At 34.9% G+C, this 20,832-nt stretch overlaps 1 protein-coding gene across 1 annotated transcript in view; it reads left to right on the top strand.

Annotated features, from left to right (window-relative positions):
• The window catches only part of TAF4 (TATA-box binding protein associated factor 4), a 144,839-nt gene that overhangs the window by 106,221 nt on the left and 17,786 nt on the right, over positions 1–20,832 (top strand). Inside the window, 7 exon segments of the mRNA XM_020981506.2 lie at positions 1,492–1,651; positions 4,548–4,674; positions 11,438–11,557; positions 12,766–12,888; positions 14,774–14,863; positions 15,830–16,072; positions 19,335–19,482. Coding sequence (XP_020837165.1) covers positions 1,492–1,651; positions 4,548–4,674; positions 11,438–11,557; positions 12,766–12,888; positions 14,774–14,863; positions 15,830–16,072; positions 19,335–19,482 — 1,011 coding nt within the window.

The following is a 20,832-nucleotide window of genomic DNA, read 5'->3' as shown; positions in this document are numbered from 1 at the left end:
TTAAAAAGATTTCTGATTATTTGTACTGTCTATGAAATGTTTAGAAAGAGAAATAGAATTCTATTGTGAGACTATCTTCTTATAAAACTTATAAATTTCTTCAACTTTTATTTGACTGAAGAGGCAAGCTATAATTTTTAAAGAAATTATCTAGGTTTGCTTTTGCTCTGTGGACACAGTGTCCATTTTTTGACTAAGATGAAGAAAAAACTTGGAGAGCTTGTTTTAAGATCTGTTTTTTTTTCTTAGTTTGTGCGCTTGGTTTGGATTTGAATGATCTGTTTCACTGAATTGGAGATGCCTCATTTCCCGGACTATTTTATGTTTCAGTTGGGGTATAACACAGTGCTGAGCCATCTGTTGTGGATTCACTTGAGAAAGATTATGACTTTTATAATCCTCTTCTTGCAGTTTCATTACTAATTTTGTTATGGGAAATTAAGTTTAAAAGTTAGACAATTTTGTTATTGTTTCTAATGGAACTTATGACTTAAATGTCAAATCTAATAGATAGGATTTTCTTTTTCTGTGTTTTAGTCAAAGAAATGCAAAACAATACATAAGAATTTTTAATTTTTCTGAACCCTTTTCTGTCTAGTCCTTGAGCATTTTCAGTGTTGGTTATGTATACTCAACCATATTCAACTATAAAGATAAGCACCAAACCACATGGCCTTTTCCTAAGAGAAATCAGACATTTGGCCCAGAGACAGCTAGACAGTAGGTCTAAAACAAATCTAATACACCATAACTCTCCCTTCACTTTTCATTTTGTTTGGATTTTATGGGGCTGTGTCTGTGGGGAAACTCAGAAATGAATTTGCTGTGGGGATTATTATTATTATTATTATTGTTATTTTTAGCTTTCTGATAAAGTCAAAGCAGGTATGGATGTCTAGAAAAGGAGAAGGAAATGTGAATAAGCTAGTGCAAATTTTGTAGAATCACAAAAACTTAGAAGTGAAAAGGAGTTTAGAGGTTATTTAGTCCAACCCTTTTATGTTGCAGATAGAAAAACTGAAGTTAGGAAAAGATAAGTAATTTGTTTACAGTCATTTCACTAGTTAATGTCAAGAGTTAGGACCAGAGTCTAGGTCTCTTGACTCCTAATCTAGTGTTCTTTCTACTATACTATTGCTATTTAATAAATCAAATAGGGATGTACTAACTGTAGCAGGCTTTTCACTTGAACAACAAGGAGGATCTGCTTTTGTTTTACTTCTTGGTTTACATAAGGAAGCTTTAATGGTTATTTAAATTCTGTAACCCTTTGAAAAAGCTAATCAAATAAAAATGGGATACATAAAGATAAAATTTTATATTAAAAACTATTTTTAAGAATTCAGTGAATTTATTATTTTTAGACCCGTTCTCTGTCTCTCTTTTCACATTTATTAGGTTTTCCTTTAGTAGGCTTCTGATAAAGGTATTTTTTTTATCATATTTTTGTGAGAAGCTGCTTTTCTTGATTACAGCTTGCTTTTTCCATAGGTATGGTCCTCATTCGAAGTGAGAATGGACAGTTGTTAATGCTTCCTCAACAGACCTTGGCACAGATGCAGGCACAGGCCCATGCTCAGACCCAGCCTCAGAATACCATGGCACCACGCCCTGCAACTCCCACAAGTGCCCCTCCTGTTCAGATATCAACCTGACTGTGCAGGTGAGTGTACCAATTAGTACTTAGACATTTCGTTGTTTTCTTGTTCTCATCTTTGTGAGATATCATCTTGTTCTCACATTTCGAGCACTGCAAATCATGGCTCCTCTTTTTGTGCCTTTTTATCCTGAACTGTCCTTGGCCATATTTTTCTCTGTAGATTTCATAAAGGAGCCAACCCAATAGACTGAAGCCTTTTCATTACTTATAGGGTACCAGCACAGTACTCAGGTTGTCCAGTTATTTACAAATGAGCACAATTCTTCCAAAAACACCCCTTTTAAGAGGTCATTCTGTTATTAACTTAGGATATTGGAACATTTAACTCAAAACTTGTGAGGCTGTCATATAGTGGTAGCATTAGTATCTCATGATACCATTGTTGGGTATTAACTGCAAGGATATATCCCAGGGTCAGACTCAGGATCTGTTGTGTGAATTTTCCTTCCCTTTCTTTCTCTTTTTCCTTTTTGACTGTGATTCTTAAAGCAAGGCATAATAATGTAGAGGAATCATAGGTTTTAGAGCTAGGAAGGACCTTGGTGATCCTCCAGTCCTACCCCCTCATTTTACAGATGAGGAAATTGAAACTCACAGTGAGCGACTGACTTGTTATGATCACAGAATTTCAAAGTTAGAAGGGGTTCTGGGAGGCCATCTCGTCAAACTGTACTTGGTCAGAGAACCTCCTCTAGAGTTTGTTTGTTTGTTTGATGTCTTGGATCTGCCAATGCAGAGCTAGTAAGTAGCAGAGCTGAGATTCAAACCCAAATCTTCTACTCTAAATATGGTTTTCTTTCTGCAATACCATACTAAATTAGAGGGTAAATATTCACAAAGTATTTTAAAAAGCAGTTCACTCCACTTATTTAATTATAGGTCATTGCATATGTTTATTGATCACTTGCTAATTAAGTAAGTTAGGTGGAGGTATGTGGGAGGAGAGGTTGTCAGAGAATTTAAAGTGAGAAGATGCCCATTGGCAATTAAACTGCAATATGAACTAAAGCCAAACATCCCTGAAATTAAGGTGTAAATTAGCAACAAAGTAAAATTAACAATGATTTGATTTTTATGCAACTTTTCATAGGTAAACTTTGTTTTTGATATGTCCAGTGTAGATTTTACTTATAATCTGATGATATTGACTGACATTATTGAAAGAGTGGCAGTGATAACAGAAAATCATATCTGAGAAAGCCAAAGGAGACCCTTGCAGCTACTACAGAGCTGTTAAAATGTGTCTGTGTGCCATATGTGAGTTTTGAGAATTGCTCTTGTGTTATTGTCCTTCATAGACTTTGAGCCTTTATTGTGACATATAACTTATGCATGGTGAGATATATGTTTTTGTATTACACAACCTAAAACAGTATTTTAAAATGCCATATCCTAGGCAGCTGCGTACTTCGTCAGTTCCGGTTCTGACTCAAGCTGAGAGTTCTGGTCTTCTTAACAGTTCATCTTCTTAACAATTATTGCTGACACTTAAATAGAATTGGTTAGGTAAATCAACAGATGTTTAAAGTGTTGTAACACCTTATTTGTCATTGCGCGTCAGGATCTGGGAATCTGGTTTGAGTTATCTGGACAAAAATATCTTTTAGCTTAAGATAGTAGTGGCACAGACACTTGTAACTGCTTTAAACATTCAAATCCCATGGAATTAGCTAAGAACTCCCAATTAAATGGAAATTAACTATGTAGCTCATTTTTAATGTATGTTTTTAAATACGTATGTAAGATTGTGTGGATTTATCATTTATTTGATTAGCTTCTTATAGGGTTCATGTGGAAGAAATAACATCACATGTTATATTTTGATAAATGTAGTAGAATGTCAAAATTCTTAAATGTGATTGATTATATATTGGTGGACAAAGATTTTTCTAATGGAACACTTTGTCCTAAGGGGAGATTCTATTAAAACATTGTTTGCCTCTCTTCTGAGAGTAATTGCTGGTGATTAAAATGAGGACTAGCCCAGAACCTGAAAACAGCTTTTCCTACTTTTCCTTAGCCATGTCATTTCAAACAGTAAAAAGTACAATATCCTATTTAAGGCAAGAGTGTATAAAACTAGCAAACTTATGAAATATTTCCCAGTTTTAATCTTAAATAATCTAAAATGTTATTTTCCACAGTATAGCAATGTTATCCTACACTCCCTTGATAGCATGTAATAAATAAAATAAAACATGAAATATTTATAGTGTCATTTTAGTTGGTTTTGAATTTTATAAACCTATCACACACACTTTAGCTGCCAGCCTTCTTCCAGGAAAGCATCAAAACTGAGTTGATAGGGGCCCAAATATCTTCTGTTTGTTTTGGGTTAAGGATTTTAAATGACCATTTCCCTGGCCTTACATAACACTTTAACCAGCATATAACGCAATAAATATTTTTATTACTTTAATGCAGTTCTGTAGTCTTTACTAACATAGTAGTAATTCATAGCAAAACCTTGATGTGACATTTTTTCAGACGTTTCACATTTCTAAAAACATTCTCTTTATTTTAGGCAAAATGATTTTAATTTTATGTTTGTTAGAGTTTATGAGAAGACATAGATCATGTAGATTTATATGTTTTTAACAAAACAGGTTTTGATTGCCTCTAGAATATTATTGAAATCTTTGAATAGCTGTTAGGTATGTTTAAATTTATAAGGCAAGTATTTGAGATGATGACCTTATAATATCTTTTTAAAATGTATTTGGTACTGTATATGTTATAGAATTGATTTTTCTCATATGTTGGCCAGAATATCCTGTCTGTCCCAACCTATATGCACATATTAATGCCAGTGCCTATCACTGTGCTTTGGAACATAGTAAATGCTTAAAAAATGCTTGTGATAAAAAACGATTCTGGTTTGTTTGTTTTTTCAGGCTCCTGGAACACCAATTATTGCACGGCAAGTGACACCAACTACCATAATTAAGCAAGTGTCTCAGGCACAGACAACGGTACAGCCAACTACAACATTACAACGTTCTCCTGTAGTACAGGTGAATAGTTACTAAAATGAAACTGTAGCCTTCAAATAATTTTAAGAGCTCTGTTAAAGTAGTAGGTTTTAATAATGGGTGGGGATGTAAAGTGATATTTATAATTAATGCCAGTGATTAGATGCTGCTTAGGCCTCATAAGCCTATTATAATAATTGAATACCATTTTATTTTGGGGTAGAAACTATTATTTGATCATTTTACTGCTAAAGATTAAAAGTGGCGAGTGAAACATTTTGTAAGTTTTAATCAGCTCTGTGAGAAAGGAGTGATACAATGTTATATCTAAAATCCTAAGTGATAGTAGTAAAATGACTATAGAAAGAATGAAAGTAAAGTGAGAGTTTTTTGATTGTTCAGGAAATCTGTCCTCAAATCACTGGATGCACATCAGACTCAAAAGTAAATAAGAAAATATTTATCAGCTAACTTTTTATTCTATCTTGCTTATCCTTTCTCCAGGAGGTACCCAGCTGGTAGAATAAGTGATTTTGGCCTATCCAAGGATAGTTTTGTTCTAATTAACGAGTGAATATATTGCAGATAGCTTTCATATGTTTTAGCAAAATAAGAACAGGATTGTAGGTACCGTAAATTATTTGGTAGTATTGGTCTCAGATTAATTGAAAATTAAGATAACATTTAAAGAAAATTTAGAATAGACATTCTTTTAAACGTCTTATTTATATAGTGAAACATCTTCATCTAATTAGGAAGAAGAAATAGTTTTGATATCTAGGCAATATATTTGTAGAAATTAACATTTATAGTTAGAAAGTAAATTTTTGAAAAGCATATTAGCTAATCAAGTTTAATACTTTCCTGATATTTTGGAAAATCTTTTGAAAGATGATTTGAAATGTGTCACCTAAATTTTTTTATAGAGTCATGAAATCTTGGAGTTGGAAGGGATGTCAGAGACATTTAGTTTAACCTATATTTGAGCTAGTACTCTATGATATCCCTGATTAGATTTAATTCAGCTTTTCAGCTTCTAATGGAAGACCTCCAATGAAAGGGGATTTATACCTCTATAGAGAGCTTATTCTATTTTTGGACAGTTCTGATTATTAGGAAGCTTTTCCTCAGATGGAATGGAAATCTGACTTTCTGCATCTTCCAAATCTTTGCCTAGGCTTCCCCCTAGGGTCAAGCAAATGAGTCTAATCTTTTCACATCTTTTCACATAGCTCATCAAATACTTGAAGACTGCTAACATGTTCCCTCCCTTTCCCCACCAGCTCTTTACTTTGATCTTTGTCTGATGTAGTTTTAATTTCCCTCATCACCCTTCTTGCCTTCTTCTGGAAGTATTTCTGTTTGTCCCTGTCCTTCCTAAAATACACTCAGAACTTAATAAAATATTTCAGATATGATCTGACTGGGAAAGTACTCTAACCTATCTTGTTCTCATTACTTTATTTCTATTAATACAGCCTGAGATTGCATTAGCTTTTGTGACTATCATACTATACTGATTTATGTTAAGCTTGAAGTCCACTAAAAATCCCACACTTTTTCATATAATAGATAAGTATTGTTTAGCTATACCTTCCCCATATTACACTTAATACAGTTGATTTTTTAAAAACCCAGTAAGATGTTGGAATTCATCAATATTAAATTTTAGCTTAGTAATTTGACCCATCATTTCAGCCTCTTGATTTTTTTTTTGTATCTTGAGTGTTTCTTCCAGTAATTAGCAATTTCTCTCAATTATGCATTTGATACATATGCCATTGTTTGGATTGGGTTGTTCAGCTGGTTTTAATTTTGTCTAATTGTAGTTCGTATCTTTCAATTGGGTTTATAATGGTACTTTAAGAGATTTTTGTCACCTACTGGAATCCAGGTATATACTATGTCTAAAGTGTTCCCGTGTTCTAGACTAGTAACTGTGAAAAAAAAGAAATGGATTAGTCTGGAATTAGGCTGGACTTGTACATGATAAAGCCTTAAAAACTCTAGTGCCTTCATTTCTAAATATACGCAAACCATTCCTTTAATAACTTTTGTCAGAAATCAAAGTAAAATTCATTAGCCTATAATTTGAAAAATCACACCCTCCCCCTTTTAAAAACTGTGACAGTCTTGTGCCACCTCTCCTATTACCACAGTTTTTCTGAAATCATGTGTAGCCCCGTTATCACAAGTTCTTTCAGTACCTTTATGTTCAAGACTGGTGACTTAAACTGGTGGGGGACATGTAGATGTTATCTTACAGTCTTCTCAACTTACCTTGGATTTCACTTCCCTATTAGCCTTTTTTACTTAGTCTAAAATCATTCTACTTTGTAGAGAAAACAGAAGCAATATATGATTGGTTCTTTCATTTCTTTATGGTTGATTATTTTTATCCCATGTATATTAAAATAGCAACTCTGTCTCTTCTTTGGTCTTTCTCTTGTCCCCAACATAGCAAAGAAGATTCCCCCTTTTTTGTTACCTATAGTATTTATTGGTTTAACATTTTTTTGGGGGGGTAAAATCTTTCTAAGAAGGTTGGTGGGATATTATAAGCAATATCACTTCATAAAACAATGAAATAGGGGAAGGAAAACAAGTTTACCTAAAACTTGGTGAGAGACTCAACTAAGCAAAATCATCCCAAGGGCATTTAAAAGTGAAACTGAAAGGACAACAAAGACAAAAAATGGAAAAGATCTGTGAAGATTTCTATAACAAACTGTTTTCTCCATCAATGACAGTGGAGCCACTACATTTGGACTCTAACATCACAGTCCCTGATGTGCTATAGGAAGAAGTGGAAATGACAGTAAAGAAAACAAAGATGGGAAGAGCATCTGGACTGGACCAAGTATACACAAAGGAGGTCTGTGCTGGAGGTGATTCAATTTTGAGTGCATTGAGGGATTAATTCTCAAGGTATCTGAAAAAGGGAAAGATACTAAATGCCTGGAAAAAGTCACAGACCTTATTATTACCCCAAAAAGGCAACTGAGAAAATATCAGCAACCACTGACCCATGTGACTACTTTCTCACCTCTACAAAATTTTTTATGAGATTTTGTATATTGAGGGCATCATTGATGAAAGCATGAGAAGGGAATAGGCAGGCTTTTGCAAATAATAATCTACAGTAGACCACATCTTTACAGTTACATAATTGACTGAAAGGTATAGAGAATGCAGTGTACTACTGTGCTCATTGTTTGATTATAAAGAATTTGATTTGGTTGAGCAAAACACCACCTTAAAGGGTTTCCTTCAATAAGGTATCTCCTTGCCATTTGTCAAAATCAAATACAATTCTTTGAAAAATATAAGAACAGAAATAACTTTTGGTTGATCTCCTGGTTATTAATAATGATTCATAGTGATGCGTATGACATGATCCTTAAAACCAGTTGATGTATGCTCATCAGAGATATTTGCCACCATCATGGAGATAGTCCTGTTCAGTGTACAGATGGAAGAGGGATTCTGTATAGATGGTGAGGTCCTCCAGATGTTCCTGTTTGCGGATGACATTGTGCTGACTACATCAAGACCTGGAACATTGCCTCCTAGATATGATCTAAAATCACTCTAAAGAGGTCGGCATAATTATCCACACAGGAAAAACCAAGTGGACAAAGAATTTTGCCTATTGTCCATACTATGATATGCATTTCAGTGGACAACCCATAGAGCTGGTTCATCAACACATATATCTTGGACATATACAGTGGATGGACAATAAGCTATACCCAAAATTAAACAGAAGGAGGAAAGCAGGCTGGATTGCCTTTAGGATATGTATAGCACTTTCAGTAACCCCAGGTTTCCTCCTGAAACAAAAGGTTATTTTTTTAAACACCAGTATTCTTTTGGTGATACTATATGCCAGAAGCCAAGGAATACTACCATATTTGAAGAATTAAAGTTGAGGGCACCCAAAGAGTGATGGAGAGTTGCATTGTTGTCATGTGTAGGTTGCATCATATTGCCAAGGAAGAATTGCTTAGGAGGAGAGGCATAAAGGATGTCAGCAGGAGATAACTGGAAAAGAAGGTGGGCTAGTCATATAGTGAGCACAAGGGATAAGTAAAGGACAGTGTGCATATGATGCCAAGAGATCTAGAGGAAGGCCCTAACATATTGGGTGGACCACCCTGTCCTGCCCCTGTGGAGGAAAGAAATGGACAAAAATACCATTGGATGAGAAGGCATGGATGGGTTCTGATCTGCACCACTGGAGGGAGAAATCACATCGATGAGCTCAAAGATCTGTCAGAGGAAAAAAAAAAGTCATTCATCACAAACCTCAGCTTTGTTTTAGCATTTCTCACATGCTTATCTGATACTCTTGTGTTCATTTCCAGTTATCTATCTGTCCTTGCTTCCATCTTCTGTATATTGAAAAAAACTATTGGTTGATGAATTCCCTGTTCAACCACATCATTATCTTTATGTAGCTTCTTTTATTCCTTAGCAGAATTGTTTGTGATCATGGTAGGACTTTAGGCCATCGGATCCTATCTTTTATCAGATATCTTTTACCCACCTTTCCCCTTCTTATCTTATTAGTGAACTTTATGATGGCATAGTCATTTACTTCTAAGATTCCTCTAATTTCTGATATAAAAAGTTTATCCCTGTTTGTCAGTACTAGGTCCAGAGTAGCAGTTATTCTGCCTTTTGAAGAATGAAATGTATCATGAAGGCAAGTCAGAATTTTCTTAGCCATTCTACTTGTGTCAGAGAGCTCAAAAAGATGTTTATTTAGTTAAGTATCTATATACAGTAGCTGAATCTTTGTTTTCTGTTTAAGGTTTTGCTTAAAGTTAATGATTGAAGATTAAATGAAACTAGTTCATTAATGAGAACAATATAAACATGGCAGTTGTATAGGTGAATTAGATTATTAACTTGCTTATTAAAGGCAAGCACCCAACTTCAAAACTTGTACTTAGAAAAGATGACCCTATATCACATTTATTTGGTTTAATTAGTAACTTTATAAAGTTCAGATGTTATGGCCAGTTATTCTGCAATGTAAATCAATTCCAGTTTTTTTTCCTCCTAATATCTGAGGCCAATTATAACAAGGGAATGCAAGTTTTGTTTGGAAGTGGGAAAAAGTTAGTAATTTGGAGTACAGAGCACTTAGGCAGTGTTGGTGTGGAGAGGAGGTGCAGAAAGTAAATTGGGATGATAACAAAGACAAACTTTGGCAATTAACAAATTTTTCATAGAATTGGCCATACACTTGGGAAATGGGCAGGAAACTCTTTCTCCTCTTCTGTGCCACATGGCTGCCTGCTCCTAGGATTAGGTGTTTGTTTGTTTGTTTGTTTGTTTGTTTGTTTTAGTATTATAGTCTAGCTGCATTAGCACTTAAATAAGCTTTCCTGGACTGGCATAAGGAATGTAACTCCCAAATTTAGGATTGCTTCTATGGGCAAATATATTGTGGGTTTCAAACAATTTACCTACTAATGAACTTCTGCGTGTGTCCTGTTCATATGTAAGCAAAATATGGAGAAAGAAAAAGAAATATTTGAAGGCTAGGTTTGCAAACAAAGAAAGTATATATTTTAAAATATCAGTGAATATTCAGGTATGTTAATGTAAAATAGAACAGAAATATTAGAAATTTGTTTGAGACCCTGCAACTTGAACTATAAGAGGTTGTTAGTATGTGTTTAGCTCTACCAGATTTGCTTGATTTGTTAATAGTCATAGTAACAATTTCCTTACTTAATATTTTATTCTTGTCTAAAACTGACCATCTTTTCTATTTATCACATCTTTTTGAAGATCCTTCTCTTTGTGACTCTTGATGAGATTAGCTTTTGAAGTTTTTTTTTTTTAAAAGAATTGGAGACAGGATGTATGCATATTGTAGCAAAAGGATCTAGTACTACCTCTGAGATTTAATCACCTTCTCTTGTGACATATTTATTCTGTATACTGTTTTTAATTTTAGCATGAATATCCTTATTGGAGGCATTTTGATATTTTTCAATTACTGTTCCAGTCAGTTAGTGAGTTAGAAAAATTTAGGATTGGGAGAGCTGTTGTAGTGGAAAGAACTACCAACTGGGAATCAAAAGATGGTTCAAATTCTAGATGACACTTACTATAACTGTGTGACCTTAAGCAAATCACTTTACTTCATTAGGTCTCAATTTTTTCTTCTATAAAATGGATGGAACAAAGAATTGGATTACATTTTTCTGGTCCCTTCCAGTTCTGAAAGTCTGTGATTCTATGAATTAAAGATTGATAAATTCAATGAGTAAAAGGGATAAGGGGTAACAGTGGTTTCTGATGCCCACTTTCCTTGAGTAGCAGGGGCCCCATTTTACTAATTAAGATGAATAATATTAACCTTTTTAGACACTAAGACAGATTTTAATGCTAACTTCTTAAAGCCAAATTATTTTTAATTCCTAATTTTGAGAAGACCAAATTCTATCAGTATTTGACACAAGTAGAGTTTTTGTATTCGCATGTTACTATGAAATTTCAGAGACACAAATGTTTAATGCTATACCATTTTATTCAAATTAGAGCCTGGGTAGTCTTCAGTTAATAAATCATATTTGTAACTCACTTTTCATTTTAAACCTGAGTACTTTTGTGCCATCCAGTGGTCAGGTTTCAGTATTGCAATACCAGATGATTGGTTGTCTCTATGTAGTACCAATCTTGATATTTCTAGTAGCTGTGGGAAGTTAAATTAACAGTAGCTATATCTGAAAGCTGACTTTGACTTCATGATGTGCAATTACCAATTATTTCGTATTTGTTGTAGCCTCAGATTGTTCTGGGTAGTACTGCACAGACAGCTGCATTAGGAACAGCTTCCGCTGTACAGCCTGGAACTCCTCAGAGGACTGTACAAGGAGCCACACCAACTTCTGCTGCTGCCACAGTAAGACCATACTTTCACTCTTCTTTTCTAAAGCAGGGGTTCTTTACCTTTCTGGTGTCATGGATCCTTTTTTTGCCTTCTGGTGAAGCCTTTGGGTCCCTTCTCAGAATAGTGTTTTTAATGCATGAAATATATAAGGACTGTGAAGGAACCAATTATAGCAAAGATAAATATGATTTTTTTCCCCATATAAGTTTATGGATTTCCTGAAATCTAGGCCATTAATTCATTAGAGGTTCATGGACCCTCAGTTAGGAACACCTAGCTAAAGAGATGTGTAGATACAAAATGACATGCTGGTCAAGCACGTTAAGGGTCTGTTATATGTAATTAAGAAAATTATTAAATTAATAACGATAGTTTACATTTATATGTTGCTTTGAAGTTTGCAAAGTACTTTCTGTTTATCTTCACTATAGCCCTGTGAAGCACAAAGCAAACCTTCACTAAATTCCTCTCCTGATTTTTCATGATGACATGGAATTGACCCTGGGTTTGTGGAAGTTATGCCAACAGAGCACTGACTTTTTTTTTTTTTTTGGCTACAGTGGGGTTAAGTGACTTGCCCAGGGTCACACAGCTAGTAAGTGTCAAGTGTCTAAGGAAAGATTTGAACTCAGGTATTCCTGACTCCAGGGCCAGTACTCTATCTACTGCATCACCTAGCCGCCCCTGGAGCACTGACTTTTGAAAGACTCTGTACAGGCTCAGTAATGGACTTTGTGTCTTTTGTCCAAGGACTAGCCTGGTTGAATTGGATAGACTGATCACTGTAGTGTTGGTATAACAACTCATTAAATAGTGTCCCAAAGGGTGGAAGAATTGTCATCAGTATCAATTTCAGGAATACTCTTACCACTGAAATCACAGATCTATTAAGTATTTTTAGAAAGGGAACAAATCAAAGTTCATATTATAGTTTTTCCAGTGATAAAAATCTGTTTAGTTTCATTCCCATTATTTATATAAACAGGGGACATCAAGTCAGAGTTAATTTTTGAATATACAAAAAAGGAACCTATTTTCTTTTGCTTTTAAAGACTTTCATGCCGGAATTCTAGAGGTATGAATTTTGCATCTTTATGAAAATAATTAAGAAATACGAAGTAGAAGAAATGTATATACTACAGTGGGACTAGAAGCTATTAATGAAAAATTGCCTTTTTAATACTTTTTGGGTCACTTATTTGTTTTTATATTCAACACAGGAAACTATGGAAAACGTGAAGAAATGTAAGAATTTTCTATCTACGTTAATAAAACTGGCCTCATCTGGTAAACAGTCTACAGAGACAGCAGCAAATGTCAAAGAATTAGTACAGAATTTGCTGGTAAGAACATTTTTGAACAATAGTATTTTGCCTTAGCGTACGTTTTGATGCAAAAAAAAATAGTTATGCTATGGTGTGATTATATAGGGCAGGTGTGAAAAGAAAATACATCTCAAAATCTGGTGAAACTAAAAATTATTATTTGGACAAGGTTATAATGGACTAGGTTAATTTTTTTTTTTGTCAAAATTATAATGTATTTTAGATTGATAAATTTAGAGGGAGAAATTTGGACCTTATGAGAATAGCCTCTGGAGGAAGCCCAAACCCAACTTTATCTCCAGCTTTGGCCATTTCCAAACTGATCTGCCTTCAGTTTGACCATTCTCCTCATCCCTTCCCACCAGAACTCAGACTCTCCCTCTGGAACCTTAGGCTCTGATAGCTGAGCTTTCATCTTAATCCTGTCCAGAACTAGGTCTCCATGCTACTTCTTGGCCATTTCTAAACTGTGCTACCTACACTTTTGTTATTTCCCTGATCTCCCTCCTATCAGAATTACAACTCTCTCCTTGGGAGTGTGGATTCTCATTAGGTTAACTTTATTTTTACTGGAATCAGGCTACTGTGACACCTGAGGCTGCCATGAGGTAATTTAGGATCCTTGGCCATTCTCTGTCTCCATCACCCTTGAGGCTACACTTAGGCAAGGGGCCTGGTGCCATTGAAGGACCATGTCTGATTCTGCTGGGAGAATCTCTGGCTTTGTGCATTTCTGGGGAAGAAGAGATCAAATAAAGATAAAAATAAAATGCAGATTCCAGAGTTGAAGACATATTAACGTGTTAACAAGGTATTAGTGCTCTGCTACCCCTTTATGAAGTGTGATAAAATTCCTTAATTGAATTATCATAAGAAACTGACTTGGCTGGGCAAAAGATTGTCCATGCCCTTAACAGACAGTTGAGTTAATTAGTTTTAGACTTGAGGTCATTCAGCAGGTAGCAAACACACTTTTGATTGAAGCATAAATTGGATACACATTCTCTATGGAGACATAGAGCACTACGATTTTAGGTAGGAAGCAGCTTCTAGAAGCAAGATACATGACCACAGAAAAGAGAGATGACCATGGATTGAAGAGAGAACAAGCTGTTACTTTTGAAAATTGAGCTGCAGAAGGATGAGTCCTCTTGATTGTTATGAGGAAACTGTCAGAACTAGATCATACCTTAGAAGATCGATTCTGAGGATGGTGAAGTAGGATATTGCTCCCTACCAAAGAATTAAGAAAGTCAACCAATATATCTCAATCACAACAGAACTCTTATGTAGATAATTAGGGAATGGCGGAAATACAGAGACAACTCCTACCCAACCCAGTGATCTGGTTACAATGGCTCCAGGGGGATACTGGGTGGCCATAGAGGATTAAGCTGATCAACTTGAACCATCTGTAAGCTCTGGATTAGGACTACTGGCCAATATGAAGTCAGATCCTGTCTGACTTAACAATCTAGTTGCATAGGGGAGCATAGGATATTTGTAGAAGACTAATAGCTTGAGCCATATGTAAATTTAAGGTTATAACTGTTGGTCAGCAGATATTAATAGCCATTGAAAAGGTCAAGGGAATATAGAAGTTCAAGGATTACTTGACTTGTGAAGATACCTGTGATAACTCAGGAAAAATGGGAAGGACCCTATACTTCTCGGGCGTATTAGTTACTTTGACCACATTTGTCCCTTACATGTATGTCCCATTACCATTGTACCGTTAAACTTATGCCCATTATACCTATTTGTAGAATATGCCCCAGATTCATTGGGGGAGGGGGAATGTTTTGTAGCAGTTTTTTTCCTATCTCATTTTAGTAAATGTAAACTGTATTAAGTTTTCCATTCTAGTCAGGTAGTGAATTTCATTATGCATGTTATTTTTTAGGATGGGAAAATTGAAGCAGAAGATTTTACCAGCAGGTTATACCGAGAACTTAATTCTTCACCTCAACCTTACCTCGTGCCTTTCCTGAAGGTAATTTATACATCCTTAATCCTTTGATTCTTTTTCAGTATTCATGCACTTGGAACAATGAGAAGTGTGATTTTTTTTTTAAGGAACAAAAAGAGTATAGTAGTTCTAAAGCAGTGTGTGTACATTTAAATTGAGTTACCTGCCCAGATTTTTGAGTCTGTTTTTTAAATCTAGCTCCTTGACAAAATTTAAGTGTGCTCTTTAAGAAAAGCTTCCCCCCAAATTATTAGATATTGTGAATTAGATATCATGAAGTAGTACATGTTTTGAATACCTTCAGAAAAATAAGGAAACTCAGGTTTCTGGATTTGCCAAGTAAATATAGTTGTCAGTTGCTTTGTGGACAATTTAGTCATGAATCCAGGGACTGACTAGAAGAAGGAAAGAGAACTTTTCTTATTCTGAGAGGCAGTCCCTTATTCATATTAGGAATTAAGAAGAAACAAAAGACTTTGTTAGCAATATGTTTCTAGAGAGAAATTAGGGAATATAAATGGTGCTAGATTTTGTATTTGGGATATTTTTGTTAATAGCAAAAAATTAGACATGTAGAAAATATTTTCGTAGATTTAATGTTCTTTGTGGGTTTTAGGAGCCATGTGAAAATCTTAGTGAATATAGGAGATATGGCTACATAATGGGAGCAGCTTTAGCTAGGAAAAATGGTTTTCACATAGAATAGTCAGTGACCGAACTTTTCTTTGACAAATGTTTTTATATAATGTAGGACTTGATGCTATGTGATTTTAATGCAATTATAACACTGTTTGAAGTCACTAGGAGTTGGGGGGGGGAACTGAAACTTTGAGGTTGATGTTTTAAATCCAAAGGGGGGAGCTCCCTACCCCCAGCTGCCTTTAAAAATTACTTTAGAAAACCTTATTATTTGTCGAATTAAATTTGAAAATCTTAAAAAAATTTTTTAACTATTATATGAGATGTGAACTTAACTATTTTCTTTTTCAGAGGAGTTTACCTGCCTTGAGACAGTTAACACCAGATTCGGCAGCTTTTATCCAGCAAAGTCAGCAACAACAGCCCACAACACAGGCAACAACTGCCCTGACAGCAGTGGTGCTGAGCAGCTCTGTTCAGCGCACAGCAGGGAAGACTGCTGCCACCGTCACAAGCACTCTTCAGCCGCCAGTCATCAGTCTGACACAACCCACACCAGTCAGCGTTAGCAAACAAGGACAACCTACACCTCTGGTATGGAAAGGGAAGGACGTTTTCTATTAATTCACAGTTGGCAGAGTATAATGTTGCCTTTCACTCTTTTAAATCAAGCGTTTAGCTCAGCAGAAACCTTTTTGTGAACATTCAAAGAAAAGTCCTGCTAGGAAGAAAATCATCTATTATTTTAAATAGTTAAAATGTATGTAAGAGATTAAAGCCCTATAATTTTCTGTTTTATTTCTTGGTAAAAAGAAAGAAACATAAGCAAATTGTCCTTTAACCATTGACGTATACATATCATTGGTGTATATATAATTGGCTTAATGAATAATAAATATTTTAATGAGTCTTCAGTTTGCTACACAGTCTTTGAGGTATATTTTTGGTCAGATTTTCTAAGAGTTTTCTGTCTTTTGAGAGAAAAATGCCACTAGCAATAGTTGTATTAGTTAACTATCATTAACCTCATTACATGCAAGAAAATTTTGAAGATGCCTCTATCTACATAGATATATGCATGTATAATACACACACACACACACACACACATATAAATGCATATATTGCACAGATTTATGCACACATGTATATATACCCATATCTATATAACATGTATGTGTGTAAAAATAAAGCCTGGTTGGTACAAATTTTACCATTCTCTTTATATTAGTAATATTGCATAGCACCTTAAGGTGTGCAATGTGCTCTCCCCATAAGTCCTATGAAGTAGGGACATTTTACAAATGTGGAAATTGAGGCACATGGTGGTTAAGAGAGTTGTTTGAGGTCATCTAACTAGTAAGCATCAGAGTGGGGATTTAAACCCAGCTCTCCTAACTCTGAGTCCAGTGCTCTCTGCATTGTACTACCTCCCACATAAACACTTATATAGATTTTAAAGGTTGCAGAAATTTTCAGGTATTCTTTTTCTTCTGCACTCTCTGCCCCTCATTCCCCCTTGAACCTCCCAAGGCTTTCTGTTACATCATATTGCCTCTTCATAATTTTTTAAAAAAGGATCAGTCCAAGACAACAAATTGTTAGGAGCTTATTGAACAGAAAATGTATGATGCAATTCAAACTAAACTGAAGTAGGTAATAAGATTTTAGTAATCCATTCTCTCAATTACTCACATTAAGCTATTTTTGCATGATCATTTGTCTGAGACACTTAACAATAATTAGGAATGATTGAAAAAAATAAACACAGTAAATCTTTACTGACCACTTCTTATATTCAGATCACTGGGATGAATACAGAAATGAATGAGACACAGTCCCTGCCTTCATATAGCTTAGAATTTGGTGGGGACCATATGAACACAAATAATCATAGTAAAATACAGAGTGGGATAAGCTGCATATAAGAAGTACAGGCAGAGGGCTATGGAAGTTCAGAGCAAGGAAAGGCCACATGTAAACTTCTTGTGAACCAGGATTATTTCTTTGTATTTGTATGCCAAGTGGCTAGCACGGTGCCAAGCACATAGTAGGCATTTATTTATTGATTGAGCTAACTTGAGAATTTTTTAGAAATGACATTTGAACTGGGTATTCAAGGATGGGTAGGATTTGGACAGGCAGAGGTGAGGAAGAAGACATTCAAGGCAAAGAGAACGACAGCATGAAAAGGGATGAAGGTAAGAAAGTTTAGGGCATGGTTGTGGAGCATCCGCTTGTCAAATTTGACATGCAGTTAGGATCCTTACAAGTGATACAGTGAGAAGCAATATGATCTAGTGAGCAGAAAGAGTAAGCAGTAGAATTAAAATCAGTAGGCTTGGGATTCAGTTCTTAGCTCTTATGCTAATTAACTATGGGACTCGCAGAAAAGCCACCTAACTTTGCTGTCTAGATTTCTTTTTCTGTAAAGTGGGGATAATACTTCACAAATTCACAGGGTTCTTCTGAGCATTTACAAAATGCAATGTAAATGTAAATATATAAAGTGCTATTATTAGCAGTTTTATGGAGGTGGGTGAGTAAATTTGGAACCAATTATAAAGAACCTTGAATGCCAGGCCTAATAGTTTGGTGATATGTAATAAAATTTTGAGCTGACATGTTTTAATTAATTTCACTATGATCAAGACAGAAAGATTAATTTGTATTAATCAGTTCCATTTTGATTCAAAAGACAATACCTATACAACAATGCAAAGTGTATTTCCCTAAAACAATTTAGCAAAATAGGAAGAAAAAAGGGAAATTGTTACGTGTATCCTCACAGTAATGATTTGCAATTTGTCATAGTAAAGAAAGGCTGTATTCTTTAATTTTGACAAATATACAAGTACTGTTCTTTATATTTGACTTCAGTTTTGTTGCTGTTTAATGCTACTTTCATTTATGTAACTGTAGTCAGTGTGTATGCATTTCTTTGAGTCTATTTCATTCTGCATCACTTCATACAAATCTATTTCTATGAATTTTTAATATGTGTAATTTCTTATGGTAAATAATATTCCATACCCTTTCCTACTAGTTTGTTTGGTATTCCCCAGTCATTAGGCGCACAGTTTGTTTCCAACTCTTTGCTTTTACAAATAGAGTTGCTATGAATATTTTTGAGCAGCTGGATTTTAAATAGTTGTGAACAGCTTCATAACTTTTTCTTTGTACTTCGAAATTGCTTTCCAAATGGTTAGACCAATTCACTAATGAATTAGCATGCCTGTTTTCCCATGCCCCATCAGTATTGAATTTTTCCATCTTTCATTATCTTTGTCTCTGTGATGAGGGTAAGAGCGTAAGTCAGAATTGTTTTAATTTGCATTTGAATGAGTGTTCATTTTTCTGATAATTAACAATTTTGAATATTTTTTAAAATGGCAGTTGGTAGGATTTTTTTAAACTGGTTTTTCATGTCTTTGACCTTTATTTATTGGGTATCGGCTCTTAAATATTTGTGTTAGTTCCTTGAAGGTTTTGCATGTCAGAAAAGCTTGTCACAGAAGTTTAATGCATTCTTCCCCCCTCCCCCCCGCCAAGAATTTATTTAAATAACCTTTGAAAATAGAAGTCTAAATTAATACAGTTGCTAATTATGCTTCCCTGTACCTGACTTTTCATTATGCTTATATAATAAAAATTCAGGTACATATATACATCAGTATGTATGTATGTATGTATATAAGTATGGTTTGTATATATATTCACATGCCATATATTATTTTTCTAGGAAGTAAAGAATCAAATGTTTTGATGACAGAAGGGAATAAGATGCTATAGATTGGAAAGCATGGCATTGGCATTATGGGAACATATTCAGTATTCTTTGGCCTTTTTTCACTAGGTTATCCAACAACCACAGAAACCAGGGGCATTGATAAGACCTCCACAGGTAACATTGACACAAACTCCTATGGTAGCATTGCGACAGCCACACAATCGTATCATGCTCACTACTCCTCAGCAAATTCAACTAAATCAGCTTCAGACAGGTAAGGCTACTTACTTTTGTTTTGTTGTTGTTGTTGTTGTTGTTGTTGTTCTAGGCATGGCAGTCAGGGTTAACTGACATGCCCAGGATCACACAGCTAGTTGTGTCAAGTGTCTTAGATCACATTTGAACTCAGGTCTTCCTGACCCCAGGGCCAGTGCTGTATCCACTGTGCCACCTAGCTGCCCTGGATTAGTTGTTAAAGACACGTTAGTCATCACTGACCATTAGAAGCCAAGGAAGTTATATTTCAGAATCAGCAGCCAGTATAACTCTTAAAGTTATTCTTGTTTAATTTCTAAGCTTTTCTAAATACTTTATTAATTACTTGTGTAGTTAAGGTGGAAATTAAGAAGATATTGGGCAATTCTTCTGGCTACCAGTATAAATTAAGCATTCTTTGAGACTTATATCTCAAACTAGTCAATGTTAACCTCCAGTATTTCGATTTTTTGATTGATTTGTGATAATAGATGTGAGCACTTGCTCCACTAGTACAGATTGTATGCCCTCTACAACTTTTTATATCATATGGTTTTTATCCATGTCTTCCTGTAGAGCCTCAAGAGAGGATCTGCCTAGCACACTGAAGGTCTTTCTCTGGGTTAAAAATTTTTTTTTAGTGGTAACAATGAAACACATGGTTTATCTTTAATTATACTTCTCTCTTGTTCTGTGACCAACCTCCCTCTCCTTATGGTCATCTGTTTTCTTGATACCTCTTGTTGTGCAGAAGTCCTCATTGGCAATCTTCAGTAGCATGTATCTTTCTATTACCCTTTGGCTATCAGCAATTTTGATTCTTTTGAGATCATGGTGTTCCATTATTCACAGTCATGTAGCATTATTGGGACAGTATTGCTATTAAAAAAATAGACTGGGGGGCAGCGAGGTGATGCAGTAGATAGAGCACCAGCTCTATTTGAACCATGCGTTCAAATCTGGCCTCAGACACATAACACTCACTAGCTGTGTGACCCTGGGCAAGTCACTTAACCCTAATTGCCCCACTAAAACAAAACAAAAAACAGATTGCTGTTTCTTTTCCCTTCCTTCTTATATTCTCTCTTCCTTTTTATATTTAGCTTACTGTACCTGTATGTGTCCATCCAGAAAATATATATGAGCTGTCTACCCAATATCATTTTATAATCTGAACAATGTGTGTTTTTCATCCATTTTCTTTTTATAGTGTAAATGATTAGATTGATCTCTTTTGAACAGTTCTAAATTTTATTCTGATCTTCTGAGACGCAGCAAAATTTTTACTCTGCTTGGAAATAATATACAATTTTTAAAGAGAAAAAAATTTAGTAAATATTAGGCACATTTCCTAAATAATTACTTGAGA

Source organism: Phascolarctos cinereus, unplaced genomic scaffold (assembly GCF_003287225.1).
Source record: "Phascolarctos cinereus isolate Bilbo 61053 unplaced genomic scaffold, phaCin_HiC Scaffold_2;HRSCAF=192, whole genome shotgun sequence".
NCBI classification, from domain to species: Eukaryota; Metazoa; Chordata; class Mammalia; order Diprotodontia; family Phascolarctidae; genus Phascolarctos; species Phascolarctos cinereus.
This window is presented reverse-complemented; position numbering and strand designations above follow the sequence as displayed.